Source organism: Rhamphochromis longiceps, linkage group LG3 (genome assembly GCF_057381845.1).
Source record: "Rhamphochromis longiceps isolate RC_006_pf linkage group LG3, R_longiceps_female_GT1.1, whole genome shotgun sequence".
In the NCBI taxonomy this organism is placed as follows: Eukaryota; Metazoa; Chordata; class Actinopteri; order Cichliformes; family Cichlidae; genus Rhamphochromis; species Rhamphochromis longiceps.
The window spans coordinates 45944960-45966816 of NC_140559.1; the positions used below are offsets into that span (position 1 = coordinate 45944960).

At 41.3% G+C, this 21857-nt stretch overlaps 2 protein-coding genes and 2 pseudogenes across 3 annotated transcripts in view; 2 read left to right on the forward strand and 2 right to left on the reverse strand.

The window, feature by feature from the left end:
* rell1 (RELT like 1) overlaps positions 1-7376 on the reverse strand; it is a 33527-nt gene extending 26151 nt beyond the window's left edge. Inside the window, exon 1 of one of the 2 annotated variants that reach the window (XM_085399761.1) lies at positions 7120-7374. In XM_085399761.1, the coding sequence (XP_085255887.1) occupies positions 7120-7144 (25 nt within the window). In that variant the 5' untranslated portion in view covers positions 7145-7374. Of the gene's footprint in view, positions 1-7119 lie in introns of both variants that reach the window. The other variant, XM_085399762.1, reaches the window with a different exon arrangement.
* A 1635-nt stretch (positions 7377-9011) lies between these two features.
* On the forward strand, positions 9012-9896 carry LOC146675002 (uncharacterized; annotated as a pseudogene).
* Positions 9897-11574: 1678 nt separating this feature from the next.
* Positions 11575-15662, forward strand: LOC146675003 (uncharacterized). Its single transcript, XM_085399783.1, has 4 exons — positions 11575-12943; positions 13089-13280; positions 13376-13648; positions 14273-15662. Exons 1-4 carry the CDS (start codon positions 12703-12705, stop codon positions 15313-15315), a joined length of 1749 nt encoding a protein of 582 aa, XP_085255909.1. The 5' UTR covers positions 11575-12702; the 3' UTR covers positions 15316-15662.
* A 1974-nt stretch (positions 15663-17636) lies between these two features.
* On the reverse strand, positions 17637-21594 carry LOC146675004 (E3 SUMO-protein ligase ZBED1-like; annotated as a pseudogene).
* Positions 21595-21857: the final 263 nt, after the last annotated feature.

Below are 21857 nucleotides of genomic sequence, written 5' to 3' on the forward strand. Positions count from 1 at the left end.
TTTGTACAAAAGAGCAGCACGCTGGCTGTCGCTGCATTCTTTGAGCCCTGCTAATCACATGGGCTGATTTTTAGTTTCATTTTAGTTTTTCGTTTTAACGTCAAACTCTGTGAGTCACTTCTTGGCAACTGGGCATTAAAAAGTGTAAGCTAGGGAATCGGAGACGGCTGCAAGATTTAAAGCACTCAGCTACATTCAGTTAGTAATCTGACCCTTTGTGTGCAACACCATCACATGGGTGGAAATGTAAAGTGCATGTCATCTGATCGCTGACCCTTGTTCGGCTTGTGAACATCCACTAAAACAGGTGGATCCATGACAGACTTTAAAGTAGTGCTGTAATTGCAGCCACCTTGGAAGTCTATGGAGCACACTCTGCTGATAGAGATAACTCTATTGTATGTAATATTGTAGCATTAATTAATAGCAAGACTTTGTTGAACAGCCTAAGAGACACGTGGATCATTACAGGAAGAAATGATTGAAGTTAGTTAAGAAAGCTCCCTAGGAGAGAAAGAGTCTAAAGAGACATTTAATGATGTCTTTTTGAGTTCTTCAGCTTTGTTGTTAAGCAGCAGGGACTAAACCTTGAGAAAAACATTAAAACCGTGTCTATGAAGCACTCAGAGTATCCCAGACTTTATGCTGACGTGTTAGTTTAATTTTTAAACTTTACCAACCCTGCTATCGCAGCTCCTGCCGAGTCACTTTTGTCTTGCCTTTTATTGATGCTCACCTCTTCCTCAATTTTCCAGCTGTTTTCGTGTCTCATCAGTGTGCTGCACTCTTAATTTTCCCTGCTCCTTCCACCTGTTCACTCTCCTGTCCTGATTGCAAACACAATGCAATCAGCATGCACCAATCAAACTCTATCCAAATCTCCCATTTCTGATGTCATGATTGGGTTTTTAACAAGTATTTACTTTATATATTGACTCAACCAAGAATTCAAACACCTCAATAAATATCAGATTGCGAAAAAGCACATTATTAAAGCACTTTTCATGCCATTTATGGATATTCACACTATTGGATGCCAGCTACAGGGAAATATTTACGGCAGGCGACCACATGCAATAATCAGCCTTCTGTTGCTATTTATTCCTGTGGATTCGGTGCCCTTTCAGTCTAATGACGTTTACTCCACATCGCTTCCTCTTTGCACTTTGTCTATGTTTGATGATTCATTGTATTCAGAAGTCCACAGGATTTCGTGAAAACACAATGAGTAAGGAGCACAACGTTGTACATTAACTTTTAAATATCCTCTCTTTCAATGGGGGAAATTCCACAGATTGCACTCAAATTGATTCATTTGGTTTTCCTAAATAGTCTCATACGTTTATTGGAGTAAATAAAAATGCACCATATGTAATGATTCCTCACTAGGTTTCGGTCCTGAGTTACTGACATGCATGGACATAATCGCCTGAGACCATAAACATGGTTACTTACTCTTTTTCTTTGGACATTGGCTGCATTTTCAGTCCATCATCCATCATTTTAAGAGGAACGCTTGTTTATTAAACCACTTAACACTGACCTGTAAATCATTCAAGTATTAAAAGGTCACCTTAACTCAACAGATGACTCAGTGTTGTGTCTACACATAAGAGACAACTTAGCACACACACACACAATTTCACCAAAATCTCATATCCCGGTATAAGACATTTATCATTTATCGACAGCCTTCGTGTGTACGGCTGTGACGTAATCGGCCTTCAAATGCGGCCTCCGGAGGATGCAGCCGACGTTTTGGGACTGTCACAAACAAGTGGACAGCGGAGCCATGCGATGGTGTTACCGTCGTTGTGGCTAACGACAACACGTGAAAACAGGCTCTTGTTCGTCCATAGTGTGGTTATATTAAATATAAGAGAAAGAGAGAACTTTAAGAAATTAATATAGCCACTACAGTGATCATCAAAACGATGAAAAAAAATATTGCTGTAAACGGTGTATTTTACGACACCACGAAACAAACGATAGCGTAAAATGAAATGATAGACGTTTTTATATCGTCATCTGATATATATTGTTTTGCCCGAGATTCACAGAATTTACAGAAAAATATTACATTTTTGTGATTTATATCGTTGTCAGGACGATAAATGTCTTATGTGGATATGAGATTTTGGTCATATCGCACAGCCCTACCATGTATGTTTGTACAAGTTTTAACAAATGTGGAAACTATTTCCCATTTTCACAGCAAAATAAAGAAAGAGCACAGTACTGCTACTGTTCAGGAAATTAAAGAGACAGAACTTTATGTATCCCTCGGATAAGTTACGGGAAATAGGTTTTCAACTGAATGCGATGCAGTTCTGTTCACTGTGGCTTCTCATTTCCACATACTCAGGAAAATGCATGACTGTCCACACAGGAAGTGACGAGCTGCGATGTGGCAACCAGACAGCGACAGATGATAATGAAATTTAGCAACTTGTATTGATGAACTTCAACAATGTAAAGCAGCCAGGTAGAGTCAAGCTTTAAGGTGAGCTGCTGACGCGGTTAACAATTTGAGCCGCTTAGTCTGAACTTTTAAAAAGTTTAACCAGTTCCCAATGTTTAACACACAAAAAATGCATTTGTTGTTCCTCACCTAACTCCTTGACACCAAAGTGTTTAAAAAAAAAAAAGAAGCTTCTAGCTGACCAAAAGTCACTCTTTCCAACATCTTGGCTCAAGCTTACCCAGCTGGATTGAAGGATGCTCTTCGTTGACATGTGAAGATACGATAAATACACTGGAGGGTTGCCTCATTGTCCCTGAGCCACTCTTTCACAATTTAAGCCCGATGAATCCCGGCAATTACACCACAATAATATGGCTGACGGAAAAACTTGGTCATTCAGTATATTCAGGCAGTCAGCTGACCACATTTTTCAAGCACACAACAACATAACATTACCCAAACTTAGACCTCCAAACCAGTGGAAGGGTTTAAGTATTTGCTTAGTTAAATCCAGGTGGTGACATTTGTGTGTGTGTGTGTGTGTGTGTGTGTGTGTGTGTGTGTGTGTGTGTGTGTGTGTGTGTGTGGGGGGGGGGGGGGGGGGGGGGGGGGGTAATCTTCTCTGATGTACGTGGCTAGAGACCAGCTATGTATGTAGTACAACTTATAAGTCACTTTTAATTTGAAAGATCACTAAGAGGTCGTTTAAACTCTGTGGCTGACAGCGAGAAGAGCCACCTCGACAGGACAACACTCAACTCTCAGGTGTACTCAACACTGTACACCTGCACCTAAAGGGTAAAGGTCACACGTTTGAGTTTGCCAGTGTTCACATTTTAGCCCGAGAAGACCAACGGTGTGAAAGAGGAGTAAAGAAGGCAATCTATGTGGAGCAAGGTGTCACAATGGTTTCACTCCAAACCTCTGGTGGTGATTACCCACGCTTTTGTTTGCACACCCTGGCTCATGTGAGGACACAAATGATTAATTAAATCAAGTTCAGTTAAAGAAGAAAAAAAAAAAGAAATAAAGAAACCTCTTGGGTGAGAGGTGAAACATCTTCAAAAACCTAAAAAAAAAAAAGTCCAGTTTCGTTTTTTCCTTCTAGCTTTTGAGACAAACTTTTCTTTTCTTTGAATCGCTTTGGGGGAGTTTGCTCGACTAAACTGGGAACCACTCTCAGACTCACACACCAGTGACTGCCTGAGTGTCCAGCTGAAACTGGAGTGAGTTTACATTCTGCCTGGTAATTAGGAAAGGATTACTGCACACTCACACATAAACAAACACATGTGATACGAGTGTTTTCCTGTCTCCAAATTAAGGGACTGGATGAGTGGGTCTAATTGAATGAGCTTTGGCCTTCTTCAAGCCACAGACCTCTCATGGAAAGATGGAAATAGTCCCCACTTTTTAAAGGTTATGAAGACATCGGCTGGAACTAAATGAGCGAGACTGACACTACAGTACTCTGTCGTTCAACAGGCATCGCAATAATCACTGCTTATAAGTTATTCATCTCCATCGATCCTCATATAAAAACAGAATACTATCAGAGTTAGCATAATGAAATGCACAGATCAGATTGTGAAGACATAAAGTGACAAAAACAAAAACCCAAGCTCATTATCTGTCTAAGGAAATGCCTCAGAAGCTGTTGCAGTCAAACAGTCAATATTTTAAAGATTATACATAAAGGTTTATGTAAGACAGATCAGCTGTTTTCTTCCTACTCACATCTAGTCTCTGACACTGTAAATAAGGAGCTTCATGGTTGTACACAGTGTTGGAGGATAGTGAACTGCACATCTGATTTGTATCAGGGTTTTGTGCCGTTTTGTGTGTTTTCATCTAACGTCAAAAACTATAAATGATGTGGAACAAAAAGAATAAAAACTGTCTACTGTAACTGAACCCTCCTTGTGGCTGTGACTGCAAGCCCGAACAAAGCTTCAATCAGGCGGTCAGCGCCACACTTATGTAAGGCAACTTCAGAGGGGTGAAGTCAGCAAGCATATAACAACAGAGATCCATTTTAAAAGCACAGATTATTGGTATATGCTAACAAATTCGGATAAAGTTCAGAGAAGCAGCTGCACATTGATCTAGGGACAACCTACTAACTAAGCACTCCTGCTTGCTGCAAAGCTCCCACCTGGACTTTCTGGTCTTTCTGGAAGGCGTGGTAACCATCTCAGTCATGGGCACAAACCCAAACACTGATATTCACTGAAATTTCCCACAGGTAGAAAGGTATTTATCAATCTATTTTTTTTTTTAAATTTTGTTTAATGAACTATTACCAATTTTTCTAAACAGCTTTGGTTAACCAAATGAGATGTCTTCCTATGTTGCCCAATATTACGGGTAGAGATGGAAACTGAGAACCAGTTCTTACAGAGAGCCAATTTCTATCTACTTAGCACTTTTAATTCTTATTCTTATATCTATTTAAGCGTTTATGACAGTATGTTTACACTAAGCACCACAGCAATTTCCTAATGTTGTAAACCTGCTCAACATTTGGCAATAAAACCCTTTCTGATTCTGATTCCAGTAGCTCAGTTCCTTGGAATTGTAAGTTTGCCTGCCTATTGATTCGAGGAAAATCGGGGCACAGTCTGCAGCGTGCATATGGACATTTATATTTTGTTGCATAAAAGGAGGACAGAGTAATTTTATAGTGCAAACATCCAAGACAGAAACAGCTGCATTATGCTGTTAATACAAAATCAGCTCTTTGCAAGCACCTTGCACAGATAGCATGCTAATGCTAAGCTAGCCAAAAACCCAGAGCAAAAGTCGAGTAAAAGCCGACCGCTGCCCAGCAGCCAGACCATGAACTTCAACAGGTAACAAACTGATGAGCAGTCAGGCATCTATTTCTACCCGTCTATGTTTCTAAGGTAGAATCACCATGGAGATCACTTTGAAGTCTCTGTGCTCGTTTTCATTTTTCCTTTTTGTTGTCGGCTTTGTGCTCATACCTAAGTACTAAGAGAAAGAGTGTGTCCTCGTTAGCATAGGGATTTATGTTAGTGGTAATTGTGCATAATGCTTTTCAGGTTATTTTATGGCGAAACATGAAAGTAATCTAAGGAGTAATACATTTATAGACTTTGTCCTGGGAGAAATTAAGTAAGGTACTGCGCTATTTTTTTAAAAAGAAAAAGCATTTTGTGTAGTAATGACTCCAACACTGATCACAACACAGAGGGGAAATATTGCCAACATGCACAAACATTTTACTACGTGCAAATTATTTAAGCGAATGTAATGTCTTTATATGCTGCTTAGAAACTCTGAAAGCACCCATCCCTTTTGCAACAATGATTTATATTTGCCCCGAATACTCTTTTGTTTTTACAGAAAATAATCCAACAATAATTGCTTCGGTTTATTTAGATGTGACGGCGTCGCACTGATGGCAGTTCAGTGTTGATCTCAGCCCTCAAACATCCAGGATGAGCCTGGCTCTGCTTTTGAGCTTTTAAAGCAACCTTCACACATTTAGGCACAGACATTCTGACATAAAATTAAACTTGATGCACTTTTGGAGAAGCAGCTGACATTTATGGTTAATATTTCTTAATCTGCTGATTATTACAGTAAACCACAAAACTCATGCTTTTCTGTTTTATACCAGAAGAAGAAATAAATAAACATTTTCTCACGGGAAACAGTAAAGCGTGATCTGACATTGTGAAACCGTTATTAACATAGCTCGAAGAGTCCTTATCTGATGAGCAAATATTCAACTGCACACTCAGTTTATCAGTACTCAGTTTAATCTTACAGGTTATTCAGTCGGCTTTGAGTTTTGTGATGGAAAATCTGCAGCAGGACAAACAGTGAGTACATTTAAATGGTAAATGTATAGCGCTTTACTTGGTCCTAAGGACCCCAAAGCTTTACACTATACACAGTCATCCACCCATTCACACACTGGTGATGGCAAGCTACATTGTAGCCACAGCCGCCCTGGGGCGCACTGACAGAGGCTGCCGGATACTGGCGCCACCGGGCCCTCTGACCACCACCAGTAGGCAGCGGGTGAAGTGTCTTGCCCAAGGACCGAGACTGTCGGAGCCGGGGCTCGAACCGGCAACCTTCCAATTACAAGACGAACTCTTGAGCCACGATCGCCCCCTTACATCTTGAAAGAGCTATTATATTAAAAAGCAGAATAGGTCAAGTAATACAAAGAGTTAACTTAACATAACACGTTAACTTTGCAAGCGCCGTAATGATGCCGAAATACCACAAACCTGCAAAAACATATTTCAATCGCTCAAACCCAAAGTTTAACAGTCTTTCTGTGACAATGGGACAGCATGTAAGTCATTATAACTAAATAAAGCTTAATAAGGTGTGTCTGATTATTCAAAAGCAATAGTTTTCCCAAAGCCTCTAACGAGACTCTACTAACTTTTCCTTTTCCTCTGCCTTGCAGCGCATCTGATGTAGGTGCGCAATATCCTCCTGAAACTTTACACGCGGGCTTAACAAGTTCGTTTTCCAGGAAGGCTGACATCAATGTCACGACATGGAAAACTACAGAGGTCTTTTCGCAATATATGTACCATATACCATGAACTGCAGCGGTGAAACACGGTTTCATCCCCACACAAGTTATAGAAAGCTCAGAAACCAACCGTCAGAAGCGGTCGTGTTGCTCATCGCTGGGCTGATATCCAGCAGGCTGGTGTCGGTGTCGATGTTCTAGGCAGCCGCTGACGGTCAGCACTACGGAGCGATTACACTGATCAAAATAAAGCGGAGAGTTGCAGCGAATATCAACGTGTTTCCTGATTCTCAGAGAGCGGATACGCCCTGTAGTGTCCCCGACAGAGAGTCGAGCTGGAGCGAGAGCACTCACTCACCGACACTTCCGCGTTCGTTGCCGCCTTAAGTGATGCCGTGCCTGATTGCACATTTTTTAAAATGCCGATACCAATAACTACTGATGTGTCATGATTTATGAGATGAATCATCATCAGTTTGCAAGCTTTAAACACACTTAGTGACCACAAAATCACTAGTTTATTTTCCCCCACAATTATTAGTTAACACAACAAAACGCACCTTTCAGCTTTTCGTGTATTTTGAAACTGGGTTTGTTGTTGTTTTTTTTGTTTGTTGTAAAACCTGAAATGTAAATGTGCCTGTCGCTGAAGCACTTTGGGTCAACTTATGCTGTTTAAATGTGTTGTTGGCTGCAAATAAAAAAAAGATGGGTCACAAAAACAATACAAAAAGGTTAAAAAAAATGTTCACAATGCATGTTTGAGGTAAAAAAAAAAAATTTCATTTCACAAAATGTGACAGATGTGTGGCCCCTGGCTCAGCTGCAGAGGAGGGGTGTCCGTGAGTTTAAGAGGCGCCAGGCAGGTGAGAGAACAGGTGGTGGTGATGGCACTGAGAAGCTCTCTACTGCTTTTAGTGAAGCTGGAGTGGAGAGGATGGGAGGTTTTTCCTTCAGAACGCCGGAAGAAAGCTAAAGTCAGAAGTGTGTTCCAACCCAAAAAGGATTGCAATAAAGCAAAATGCTCAGTACACTGTGTGTGTGTGTTTTATTTTTTTGGAGAGTGACTACTAAGTGACTACTTTTTATTTTAATTTTAATTTAAACATACTTATTTCTGTTCAATTATCAGTCATACACTTACTATCACTTACTATAATAAGTCTCCATCAACTACCTATACCAGAGCACTTTTAATTAACATTTACACACACTCCACCAATAAATGTATGCATGTAGAAAAAGTTGCTATCTTTTTCTAACTCCTGTGGTTACTAGATAAATGTGGAATATTCTGATGACTTATTTTTATGATGGTAATTTTAGGTTCAACATGATTTATTTTTTGAAGTTAGCTGTGAGTGCCAGTTAGCTAAAACAGCTGAAGGCTGTTACATAAACTGACAGAATCTTTCAACAACTGTACAGGTAGAAAGGAATAGTTTAAGACTCTAATAAAAGTCCCGATCTCTTAATTTATGTTTTACTTCCACCTTTAGATTTCAGTGGAGGAAGAGCCCAAGTTGTAGACTTATTTTTACTGTTGAGTACAAACGCTAACGTTAGCCTCTGAAAACAGTTGGAAAAGTAAAGCACATTTGGGGCAATCGTGGCTCAAGAGTTGGGAGTTCGCCTTGTAATCGGAAGGTTGCCGGTTCGAGCCCCGGCTTGGACAGTCTCGGTCGTTGTGTCCTTGGGCAAGACACTTCACCCGTTGCCTACTGGTGGTGGTCAGAGGGCCCGGTGGCGCCAGTGTCCGGCAGCCTCGCCTCTGTCAGTGCGCCCCAGGGTGGCTGTGGCTACAATGTAGCTTGCCATCACCAGTGTGTGAATGGGTGGATGACTAAATGTGTAAAGCGCTTTGGGGTCCTTAGGGACTAGAAAAGCGCTATACAAATACAGGCCATTTACCATTTATAATTGCGTACATATTGAAACAGATAGGAAGGATTAGTTAGTATTTGCAGACATACATTAGCTGAGTCCCAATTCATTGGCCTTCTAAGACTGCCAATAACACGAATGCCAAAAGTGAGAGGTACATGAGACGGTCTAGCCTTCAGATTTGCATCACCTGCTGTTCCCAACTGTAATAATCAAAATAATGATTTACACATAAAATCTTTTTTTAAAGAACCAGAACAGCAACATTCATAATGATGACAAGAATAAAACAATTTCTGTTATTTTCCACTTTTTCCTTCAACAGGCCGGACCACTGTACTGCAGGATTAAACTGAGTGTCCCAGTCCTGGACAGATTTTTTTAATAATGAGGACACTAGACCTGATTTTCGCCTGAGCAGGGAGTCTCTAAAAGTGTTGCTGAATCTGATTAACCAGGATGGGACACATGGTTGGGGTGCCACAATTGAGGTCTTGTTTTTCTTTTCTGACTGACACGTGGAGCGTCCTACAGAGTTGTTTCCATAGCTCCATAGCTCCAGCAATAGCTCATTACACAGTTCACTGCATCATCCACAGGGTCATAGACGGGGGTGGTATGCTGTTCGTCATCGGGTCATCCGCCTCCCTCGGAAACCTGAAGAACTAGATGTCGTGTCTCATGGGTTAGCAGGGCTGGCAAGACACAGAGTCTTTTTGAAAGCTGCTGGTGCAATAGACGGCTGCCATGTCTGCATCAAGCCTCCCAGTGGCCCTGATGGTCAGTGCTACAGGAACAGGAAATTGTTCCCCTCCATAATCCTGCGGGCAGTTTGTGACCATCAGGGCTGCTTCGTGGATACATATGTGGGCTGGCCTGGTTTTGCCTCCTGGGTCAGTGCATGACTCCAGGGTGCTCCGCAACATCCCACTGTACCATTAGGTCCGTCACCCTCTTCCAGGTCATTTCATCCTTGCAGATGGAGCCAATTTTCTTTACTACTATCAAACACAACCTGTTTAATCAGTTTTTGATTTAGTTTTTCAGGCATTTTGTTTTTGTTAGAAACTCCTTATACTTTTATTAACTGCAGTTAAGTGCTTATTACTCATCCTCGTACACATCCACAGTGTCTCTATAGGCACATGCATGTAGAAAACCACCTGAAAATAAATCATAAATGTACAGAAGATCTGACCGAATGTGCATAATTCTGCTGTTCACTTCTGGCTTTCAGTGGTGGAAAGAGTATAGAAATCCATCAAGCACATACATGAACTCATGTGCTTTGCATGTGTTCCTCTGAGTTGCAGGTCAAGAGCCTGTTTTGCGTTCAAAAACTCAAATTAGCCTTATTGTACAAGATTGGGACACACTGGTCCAGAATGTAAATTGGGTATCGGTGACAATGAGTCAATGCACTCTGTTCATCTCTGTGTTGTTCCCCACATGACAGTAACAGCTAGTGACGGGTAGATGACGCCTCGTGGAGTTTGTGGCACATTCCCCATGCTGTGTCGACACTGTGTTGGTATGCCGCTCAAGAGCGACATCTGCAGGATTTCAAAAACCACTGCAGGCAACCTGGATAAAGAGCATGGGGAGAGACTGAACTACCGGTAAGTTCATTCATTCTGATGTCTGGACACCAAATGAGTGATGAATGCTTCACATTACCAGGTTGTGATGAAGTGCTATATTGTGTCTATATTCCAGTGAATTTGATCTTAACAAAAAATATATAATTGACTAACATAGCAATTTACAAAAAAAACCCCATCTTTGCAAGGAAGTTAAAGTGAAAAACGTGAAATATAAGTTCTCGTGACAGTGGGAGTGCTTGTGTACATGTATGTGAGAGCAGGGTTTATGTATATTAAGGATGAGCGGTTTGAATGAGTTAAAATTAAGTTTATTTGTGTGATATAGTAAAATGAATAATCAATTAATAATAAACTAAATAACAATATTCCTTCCTGAAGATTCCTTCAGGGAGGAATTGGAACATAATTCACTCCAAAGACAAGTGAGCAAAAATGGAAACAGGAAAGGGAAAACACTGACCTAATTTGGCATTATGAGATCAAAATGTTTACAGATTGATGAAAATGTCCTTTTTCTTGGAGGTTCTATTGTACAGTGCCAAAAATGTAAACACACAAACAGCACCAAAGACACCCCCCCCCTTCCCCTGAGCACAAATGCAAATGGGTTGAAAGTTCCCCTTTCCAATAAACATAATTTGGTACCTCGCAACTGTACACATCAGTAAATGATCTACCTAAAAATTTTGGTCCACACAGACACTTCAGTTTTGTTTAACCGATCACTAAAAAAGCCCAACCCCGATCCAATGAGCATAAACGATCCCTTCTAATGTTCATTTTCAAATAGAACTGCACATGACGGTACACAAGATGGCGCACTTTACCCATAATGAATGAACACTGAAAAGGGTACTTAAACTAAACAGCAGAATAAACAGAACCGATGCGGTTATTACTTCATTTACAGATTCTTTTATTTAAAAAAATACAATCAGCATTTCTTAACAAGAAATAAAACACAATGCAGATTTGCTCTGTGTGATAACGTGGTGTTTTGTCAGTTGCACATATCTGACACATATTTACATGCAAATTTAAAGCACTGACTCCAAATACGTGATGCAGTAAGAGAGCAGCTGGTTGCAGCACTTGGAAAACTGACTATTTGACCGTATCTTGAATTTAAACAACCAATTACAATTCACGTTTAATTAATTAGTAATGAACTGCAGTGCCTCCCAAGGGGCTGGGTCTGGGTATACAGTAGGTTTGTGAAAGCAGCAGAAAAGTCATTTTTAGTAACCTGACTTCCATTTCTGGTACATTATGGCGTAAGATGAACTCTGAAGATGTTAGATATACGTACACGTGCACAATTTGAAACAGAAGTATTAGACCACCAACACGTTACACCTCCAGGAGCTTTTTATGACATCCTTTCCATTTCCAGCTGTAAGGGAGGCGAGATACTTCTAGTTGGGGTTATGTCTGGGATGTCTCTGCTTATGTTCAAAACTTTCTGCACATTCAGGACATGTGAGTCAAATCTGTGGCTTGAAATAAGTATCTTTGGGAACATTTACATTTGTTTTGAATAAATAAAGCTTTAGTTTTGGTGGGCTCCGTCAGATTTTTAATTGGCCTCCGCATTATTCACTTTGGCAATGGCTTTCTTAAATCCACAGATTTCAGTACTTCCGCCGTTCACTTTAATACTTCCGGTTACTCAAAGCGAGAGCTAGCATTCACTTGTTGCTAACAACACATTCGGTTATTTTGTGCTGTAATTAGCGGCTTTACCTATTCGAGGATGATATCGTGTTTAAGGTGTGCTGTTATCGGCTGCCCTAGTAATTCAAGAAAACTGAAAAACGCGTTAGAAATATTTTGCTTAGAGCATCAACAACTTCGAAAGGCCTGTCCGTGCCCAGCGCCATACCCACTGCACGCTATGCCTCGGAAGGAGGATCGGAAACTAGCGTGGCTGGAAGCCTTAGACTCAAACACCCTCCGAAGAGAATCGAGAACACATCCGGGAATTTTTCGCGTTCTTGGAACAGTACTTGGTCTCCGACTGATGACGTATCACGAGTACACGTGAACGCAAGTACGCCAAGTACGTACGAGACAGCCCCTATGTTTGCTCCCTTCATTTTATAGGGCTTTGAGCGTGACGTCGCGGGAGGGGGCGTGGATAGGAGTTTTGGTTGAGGCGCCATTTGTGTAGGCCAAACAAAGTGCTAACAATTGAGAGAAGCTAAAGCACACGAATAACATCAGCCATGGTTCGTACTTGCTGTGTGGTCTTCTGTAATGTTCGATCGCATGACCGACAAGGAAATAAGCTTGAAAATGGGCTTTCTTTTCATTCTTTCCCCGCCTGGAAGCAAAATGAGGGAGCTCATGTATCGGATGTTACCAAAAGAAGGCGTCTAGCATGGATAGCAGCTGTGGGACGAGCGGATATCCAATTCTCTGCCATCCCCAGATATCTGCTGGTGTGTTCCAGACATTTTCATTCGGGTAAGTTCTAAATAAGTACTCTTTATAGCCTAATGGTTTTATTTTCGATGCGCTCCGAGGTCATAGCAAATTAGAACAACGAATGACTATTTTCGCAGAACGACGTTCTATTTATAGAGTTGCTAATTATTTGGCATTATTGCAGGCAAACCAGCCTATGAAATGGATGAAACTAATCCTGACTGGGTTCCAACGCTACGCATGGGGCACTCTGAAATCCCTGCTTCAAGCTTGGACCGGCACCGTCGGCGAATGCAACGAAAACAACAAAGAGCAGCAGTCGGAGGAAAATACAAACCCCCCACTTCAAAGATAGAGAAAATTCTCTCACTGTCCGGTAATCAGCATATAGCTTTTTGACGATTCATGCACTTTTCATTGGACTTCTGGTGAACATTTACCTCATATGTTTGCACTCATTGTGTCTCACAGGCTTTGGTAATGAAGCAGCAGAGTCTGAGGGTAAGGCCTGCGCACAAGAGCTGCCAGAGATGGACACGATAGAAGACCAACACCATAATCACCACGTGATGGAGGCTGTGGGCAAGAGTTGTGTTGGACAAGTGGAGGCAGAGGTAGTAGCAGCAACTCAGCATTGTCTGGGCTATGATCGGCCCCCACCTAAGAAAAGAAGAAAGCTCACTCAGACCACTGTGAGTCAGACAGCTTCCAGCAACACAAACAAAGACACAGAATCTTTACCTGGTGAGTGTAAATGTGGTGTGTCCACGTTTCACATTTTAATCATGCAATTCTAATTCTCCTAAATAGTAGGCTATGGTGAATGGCGTTAGTCGGCACTAGCTGGTTATAGTAACAAGTGTGTTAGGCTGGATGTTAGCAGGTTATTAGCAGCTAATTCTTAATTTTAAAGAAAGTTTAGGCCCATGGTTAGTAATTAAGACCAGCCGCATGCTGACAGAACTATGTCTTCATTTATTTGTCCCATAGACATTAGCCCCAATGGCTGTGAAAGTCTCAGGTTTGGGTTTATAAAGAACATGCTAATGAGTTATTAGAGGCAGTTATTTTATCATGTATTTAAAGCAACTGCAACTGTATGAAAACCAAGTAAAATAATTTAAATGCAACCTTTGCAAACCAAAGTTTGTGATTTTTTTTATTTTCATTTAAAAATGAAAACTAAAATTCTGACACATTTTCAGGGACTTATAAATGTAAACAAAATGTTTCTGATTTTCCGTGTGTGAGAGATTATAGAATGAGAAATTCCCCTCAAAAATATAATACGTGCGACTCGACAGTTTCTCTTATTGCTTACAGGGTTTTTTTTGAGTGCACATCTGATTGTATTTTTGTGTTATTCAGACTGCGCAGTGGCACCTTCAGTCATCTTAGACCAGGCCAGCATCTCCAAACAACCCCCTGAGCTACATGTGCACTCAGTCCACACACAGTGGGAGGATCCTTCACAACAAGATCACCAGTACTGCAACAGGTCTCCCAGAAAAGAAGTGCAGGATAAGATGACTCAGTGTGATGAAGTTGCATATTTCATTCTTCAAAATGATGCAGACGCTTTGCTGTACACTGGGATAGCCTTGGAAACATTTAACATTCTTGTGTCGACACTGGAAGGATGTGACGACAATGAATTTACAATGCCTGTGCGAGATCAAGTCCTCATGACTCTTATGAAATTAAAGAGTAACCGTGTAATAGGTGACCTAAGCCGCCAGTTTCGTATATCACAGAGCATGGCCAGCAAGATCATCTTACACTGGTTGGACAAACTGGAGGAGGTTTTCCGGCCATTAATTCCATGGCTGCCAAAAGAAACTATTAAAGCAACTATGCCTGCAGCCTTCAAGAAGACCTTTCCAAATACTACGTGCATTGTAGACTGCAGTGAGACCTTTTTGCAGAAACCCAGAAATCTGGACTCAAGAAGGCGATCGTACAGCCATTACTACTCAAGCAACACGGTCAAATATTTGGTTGCTGTTGCACCATCTGGTCTAATCATGTTTGTGTCTGCAGCATATGGCAGTCAATGTAGTGAGAAATTTATCACAATGGACTCTGGAATGTTAACATACCTTAAACCTGGTGATGAAGTCATGACAGGTGGAGATTTAACATTAAAAGACTTGCTCTTTGAGAGAGAAGTTGGATTAGTAATACCCTCTTTCACAAAAAAACGTGGACAACTAACTAAGGAACAGGTAACAGACACGCGTCGGATTGCAAATGTAAGAATCCACGTTGAACGAGCAATCAGACGTTTGAAAGTCTACAAAATACTCTCACAAATCGTTCCCATAAGCATGGCTCCTAAAATAGGAAAGATTCTGAGGATATGTGCTGCTCTAGTCAACTTACGAGAGGATATCATCCGTGATACAGAATAACTGTGCATGTTGTAAACAAGCGTAAACTCAGGGATATCAAGATCGTTACCCAATGTAATTTTATTTTAAGGTAGAAATTTGATGTACATATTTGGAGGGAGTAAATGATTCCAGGTCTGTTTTTATCTTCTGTTCTACACGATGTAAATATTTTTGTAGAAGAGAGGTTACGTGTTTAAAAAGTGCACATATAGTGCAATCAACTGAACAATTAGTGCTTTTTTTTTATTCAACCACAATGTGCTCTTCAAGTGGAAACAAATGTTTTTCTCAAAGCTACAATAATTAGTTGTGCATTCTTGACATTTTGTTATTGTCTTGGAAAATTACAGAAATACAGAACTATTTTCAACAGTAAATGTTGTCAGTTTGGTATTTATATTCCACCATGTGTTAAAATGTAGTTGTTGTTGCCACTGAATGACAAAATGAAAGACCCAGTTTTACGACCTACTGAACGACCCATTGACCCAATCACTGAACTGAATTTGGTGGTGAAAAATGTTTCTTATGTTAATTTAAGAGCAGTTAAAACTGACGGGGAGCGACCAGTGGAACAGAGGCGGTGGTTTACGACAACGGTTGTCTGCCATCTAGAATCCAGTTTTGAGATCCCTTCCCAGATGCCTTAGCGCCCACTCACATCCTGGGCCATTTGACCCGATAAGTCAAATGATAGGGTGGGGCTCGGTTTCACAATGGGTTCACCCGAAACCATGGCTGATTGTGACCCATGCTCGTTTTCATACCTTGGCTCATGTGATTAGGTTGAGGATCATTAGGGGGTCCGTTGTCCCTCTCAGGTGGACAGTCCCACAGGCTGTAATCTGGGGCTCTTCACCATTTGACCCTAGAACCGAAGAAGCTTCTCAGATGAGGTGAAACGTCTTCAAGCCACCTAAAGGTATCCAGATGCTTTTCTTTCCAATGTCGTCAGGACTAGCAGAGCGCAATGGCTCCTGGATGCTGATAACACTACCCATGTGAGGAATGTTCATGCCCTGTTCTTTCAGCTGATGACAATTTCTAACTTCATTTTCTTTACCATGGTTGCTCTTCAGAAATTTGAAAGATAGAACGCCCTGAATGGATTACAGATTAGTTCATAACTGTGTGCTTGGTGAGGCTGAAAAAAAAATGCTTATCAACTTTACTGCTGCAGTGGTTTCATTGGTGTTTTGCCCACACTGTCTTGTGTGTGTAAGGTGATATTATGTGCTAGGGAGAGTTTGTGTCATTGCAGTCTGGGAGTTCACGTTGTACTGTTGCTCTACCCTGTGATGTCTGAAGTTTATCTGGCTTAGACGTTTGGGTTCAAGGTTCTTTGCTGTCCCTGCATTCCACCTTTCTCACTGTCAATCCTCAAGATTTAACATAATGAGGAAATGTACACTAACAGAAGTACTACAGTGTCTGTTTATATCAGTGTTGGACAAAGGGCCAGTGTCCTGCATGATTTAGATATGACCTTGGGTCAACACACCTGAATCATAGCTAAACCACTGAAATAAAAACACTGGCAAAGTCACTCATATTTTTCAAATTTCATTGATGCAGAAAAAAACATCCACATTCTGTAATTTTTGGCTCATAAGGTGTCAGTGCAATCTGAATGGAGTGGTGAAGCGTGTTGTCAGTCAGTGAGCGAGAGCTGCTGAGTTCATGTGTGAAAAGCTTGATTCACACGTGTACGTTGACCCAAACATACTGAGGATGACGACTGCTACTTTCTTAACGTTAGGGAACTGCTGTGTATTGACATCAGTCCAAAACTTTGCAGGCCCGTTAGTGCGAAGATCCTGTGCCATGGCTAAGGATGACTGCATGTCAACAACTTCAAGTATGAACTTCCCCTCGTCAGTGGAAGGGACCACTTCCTTTGCTCTGATGGAGTCGCCTTCTGTTGAAACACTAAATGGGTCTCTGGCAAAACTCATCACCTCTGTGGGTAAAGCAAGTCCATCTAGTCGACCAGAAAAGTTCTCTTTCAACTAGGGCTGCCACAAACGATTATTTTGATAGTCGACTAGTCACCGATTATTTTTGCGATTAGTCGACTAATCAGATCGTGCATCCATTGGATGTAAAACGTACAGCTTATTGCACCAGCATGCGTCTGCTCTTTTAGACCTATCATTAGCTTACAGCTATAAGTGTTTAAGGTATGTGAAACTAAAAATAAAGACAAGATAATAGTTTATTAGACTTTTAATGAAATTTCTAGTTTGAAGCAAACCGAAAACAAATATAACAAAATAGCATTTTGTGCTCAGTCCTCACAACTATATTGAACTTTGGGACTATATAGTCAGTATAGCAATCTACACGAGATTATTGTTCATAGCCAGGAAAGTTAGCTTTTCTACATGTTCTGCAGAAAGGCTTGCTCTCTTTTGAGTGTAGATGTTCCCTGCTGTGGAGAAGATCCGCTCCGATGGGGTGGAGGTTGCAGGAATGCACAGAAAAGATTTAGCTAGCTTTGATAGTGTGGGGAAACGTCCCTCATTTTCGCTCCACCATTTAAGAGGATCATCCTTTTTATAAAGTGTGGCTTCTTTAAAGTACAGCTGAACTTCACTTCTAACAACTTGGACATCTTGGTCCTCCTTAGATGCTTCTTCCTCATTGTCACCCTGACTGTCTGTGTCAGACTCAAGGAGGTTGTCCAGAGCAGTCTTTTCAATTCTACCTGAACCATTGACTGTCTGCATTTTTGGATGCTCATGTGTTTGCTTTTTTGACAGCAAGCACTTCAACAGTCCCCTGCACTCTGATGACATCTTCAGGAGCCAAAAACTTCAACTTTCTGTATCTGGGGTCCAAGCCAGCTGCGAGAATAACAGGGTTTTCTTTGTCTGCTGAGAAAGTGCATATATTCCCACATCTCTGTGTTATGCCTTTTTCTGCACTGGCAATGAAAGATTTTCCTGAGCTCGTCTCCAGGTGGCTTTGGTGTACAGCCCGTGTCAGCCCTTTGACCACCTGTGGAAGACCTGAAACAGTTGTGTACTGCTGTCCACTAAGGTAAACAGTAGCAGTCTCAAAAGGTGCCAAACCTTGTTTCAGTTCTTCAAGCAGCACCCACTGCTCTGGCTTCAAGTCGAAGTAGTGTTTCCCCCTTGGTGTTACCTCGGGATCTGAAAGAGTGGCAGTGAGAGGCCAGCGCTGTTCGAGGAGTCTCTCTATCATGTGGAATGTACTATTCCATCTTGTACTGACATCTTGGATCAGTGTATTTTCTTCACATTCATTTGCTCCCGTTTCATTTTTAGTCTTGTACTAGCCAGCTCGCTTCTCTTAAAGTGCTCCACTAGCTGCCTAGCAGCACCTAGTGCTCTGCTGATGGTGGTTTCTTTGAGAGCAGTATCGACTATGAGCTGGAGTGTGTGTCCAGCACAGCGGATAGAGGCCCATCCATGTTTTTCTTCAAGCAGTCGCATTGCTGCCACCATATTGGAACCACTGTCATGTACTCAGGGCTCTAGAGTGCGACCAATTTGGTCGCAAATGCGACCAAATTTTTCAGTGGTGCGACTAAAAATAAATATTCCGGTAACAAAAAAAAAATCTCTGTAACTCTCCTTGTGGTCAACAACAGACACACATTATGCCCCTATCGTGGACTAAACCAATCAGAGATAGTCAGGGGCGGGACCTCTCTGATTGGCCGTGGTCCAGTTGAAAGTGCAGGTGGAAGAGAGAGGTGAGTAGCTTGAATAAAGCGATATCAATTCATTAACGGATTCCACACAAAGACCTAAACACGGAGCGGACCCAACACATCAGAATCAGCTTCGTCTTTCTCGGCTTTCTCACCCGACGGCCTGAACACGGACACGCTGTCGGAGCTTAGCGATTCTTCGGGTCCGCGCTGTGTTTACGTCTTTTTGCGCTGATTCTGAGCTGCAGGTTTTGCCTCTCTCCAACCAAAATTCACCGAGCCTGCAGCAAAAGAAGCAGCAAACTGCGCTTCACATTTGATCAATGTCGTCATGAATTCCCTCTGACTTTTGCTGTTTTGCTTCCACCACGATAAAAATCACACTTCCTGCACAGCTCTCTCTCTCTCTGTACTTCAGGAACAGTTTCCCGTCTCAAATCTGTTTTCTGCATTATTCATTCGCTTATTACCCACCAGTCTAGCGTTGTTTACAGCGCTTTTTCTTTTTTCACTTAAATGACCTCGGACAAGAAAGCCTAATTTCTGCTGTTCAATACTGAAGAAATTTAAATTTCTTAAAATTATGCAAAATTGCAGAATATTTTTAAGGTTATCTGCTATAAAAAGCCAGACCAGGAAAATCTCCTTCATGTTTTCCTGTGTTTTATTCTCAGTTACTTTCACACAAAGGCATCTGCGGTGATTTTCACAATTCTGATGAAGTCTCATGTGTATCAGTACTGATAAATGATCAGAATTATAATATTTCTGACTGTCTGAGGCTAAATTGAATCAAATCAGGACTTTGAGAACCGGAATTGAATGGATTATAGAAATCAGTGATGATACTCAGCCCTAGTGAGCAGCCTAGGCCTGAGAGAAGTGGATGTACTGTAGCTGTGGGTAATAAGAAAAGATGAAAAGAACTATTGATAACTTTTTTGTTAAGTTAAGGCCTGATCTGTCTGAAATTCATAGCCAGTGCTCTGACACGGTGCCATCAATATTTGAATGCTGAAAAAGCACAGTGTATCCAGAAAACCCATTATATGCTGCAGTAAATGCACTGCCCAAGTGTCCCCTCTCCCCACGGCCTTTCAGCAGCAGACAGCAGCAAACAGGTTGTCAGAGGAGGCCAAGATGATGATTACGTTTTTAACATTTTCTACAATATTGACAAAGCACTTTAAGCACAAGTTTGTTAGTTAATAATTTAGAAATTAATATTGTCTGTATGGACTTCCCCCCCCAAAGAAAGTGCACATGTAAAACTGCGGTGTTAAGCGATGCGGTTGAAAAATTTGAGTGCGCCTAACTTTTGTGCCGGTACGCCTAAATTTTTAAAGTTAGGCGTACCGGTGCGCCCATGTCAAAAAGTTAGTCTAGAGCCCTGGTACTACTGCTTTTATTTTGGCAGGCAAGATGTCAAGCTTTGTTAGCACCTCTTCCATCCATGTCACTATATTGGCACCAGTATGCCTCTCCTCAAGAGGCATGGTATCAAGGATGAAGCTCTTCATCTTCCAATCTGTTGCAAGACTGGTCCAGATATCAGCAGTCAGGGTGAAGAAACCTTTGACACCACCAAGGGTCTGCTTTACCTAAAGATATGAGATGATTTGGAACAATAGTAAGCATTAGTGAAATATATTACAGTATATTTTTTCATTATTAATAATGCTTGTCAGTTTATGCATCAAGATTTAAATTTACCAATTGAATAATTCATTTACATCAAATACAGTTACGTATGTTAAACAATAAACATTCAACATATCAGTAAAAAACAAAAAACAACAACTTTCCATTACATGCTTTAACCAAGATTAATTTATTGGTTGCTCAGTCAGCAAGCTCTTAATATTATTTCATCATGAAATGTATTAAATTCTAATACAAATTGCTATTTTGTGTTTGTGGTGTGAGAGAGTGGAGAGAAAGAGAGACCAACCTTCTCAAAGGTAGCATCATATTTCTTTTCCATCAATTTGGTGAAGTGGGATCGGCCTGGTAGGTAGTTATCATGTTAATCTGGGTTGAACTGCTCGATCATCTCTTTGAAACCTTGATCATCAACCATAGACAGGGGTCTCATGTCCGTCACCAACATGTTCAAGATTGATTCAGTCAGGACATCTGCTTGTCGAGGTGTACATGTTGTTGGCTTAGTGACAAAGTCGTCCACTGAAGACGAACGTATTTTTTTAGCAGTCCTGTAACGTCTCAGCGTTAATCTCGTCAATACGATGTTAACGCGGCAAATCCCCGTTAGCTCAACAACGCGGTGCGAGGGCTGCACGGGACTCGCTAACGGGGATTTGTCGCGTTAATGCGGTTATGGCGTTAACATCATATTAACGAGATTAACGCTGACAGCACAAATAATTAGCTTGTTGTTTACGATAATGTTAGCAGCTAACTAGCCAATTAGCTTACCAAGATGACTGTACCACTTCGTCGTCGGATGCCACGACGTGCTTCTTTTTTAGATGCTCGTGCATCGCCGTCGTACTGCCATGGAAGGCAAGTTCCATTTTGCAGATTTTGCACTGGACCTTCTTTTCTTTTGTTTTGTCAAAATGCTCCCAGACTTTCGAGTTCTGTTGCTGAGTAGCCATGATAACGGAGACTGCTTCTTCTTCGTCTTTGGCGTTTAACGGTATCCTTGTAGATGCATTTCGGCCATCTTCTGTTTCAGTCTGTTATTACACTCTTGAATCCTACTGTTATTCCTGCACCTTTCAGGATTTTACGGCATTTAAACGACGCGTCGACTACTAAATTAGGCGTCGACGTAATCGTGACTAGTCGACTAATCGTGGCAGCCCTACTTTCAACCTCGCAATGAAATCAGTCATCACATCCGTGATTTGTGTCGGTG

Bases quoted from the DNA above. Each gene is read 5' to 3' on its own strand.
- LOC146675003 (XM_085399783.1), top strand. From the start codon at position 12,703: ATGGTTCGTACTTGCTGTGTGGTCTTCTGTAATGTTCGATCGCATGAC. The intron at 12,944-13,088 runs GTAAGTTCTAAA...GCATTATTGCAG, and splicing joins TTCCAGACATTTTCATTCGG to GCAAACCAGCCTATGAAATG. The intron at 13,649-14,272 runs GTGAGTGTAAAT...TGTGTTATTCAG, and splicing joins AGACACAGAATCTTTACCTG to ACTGCGCAGTGGCACCTTCA.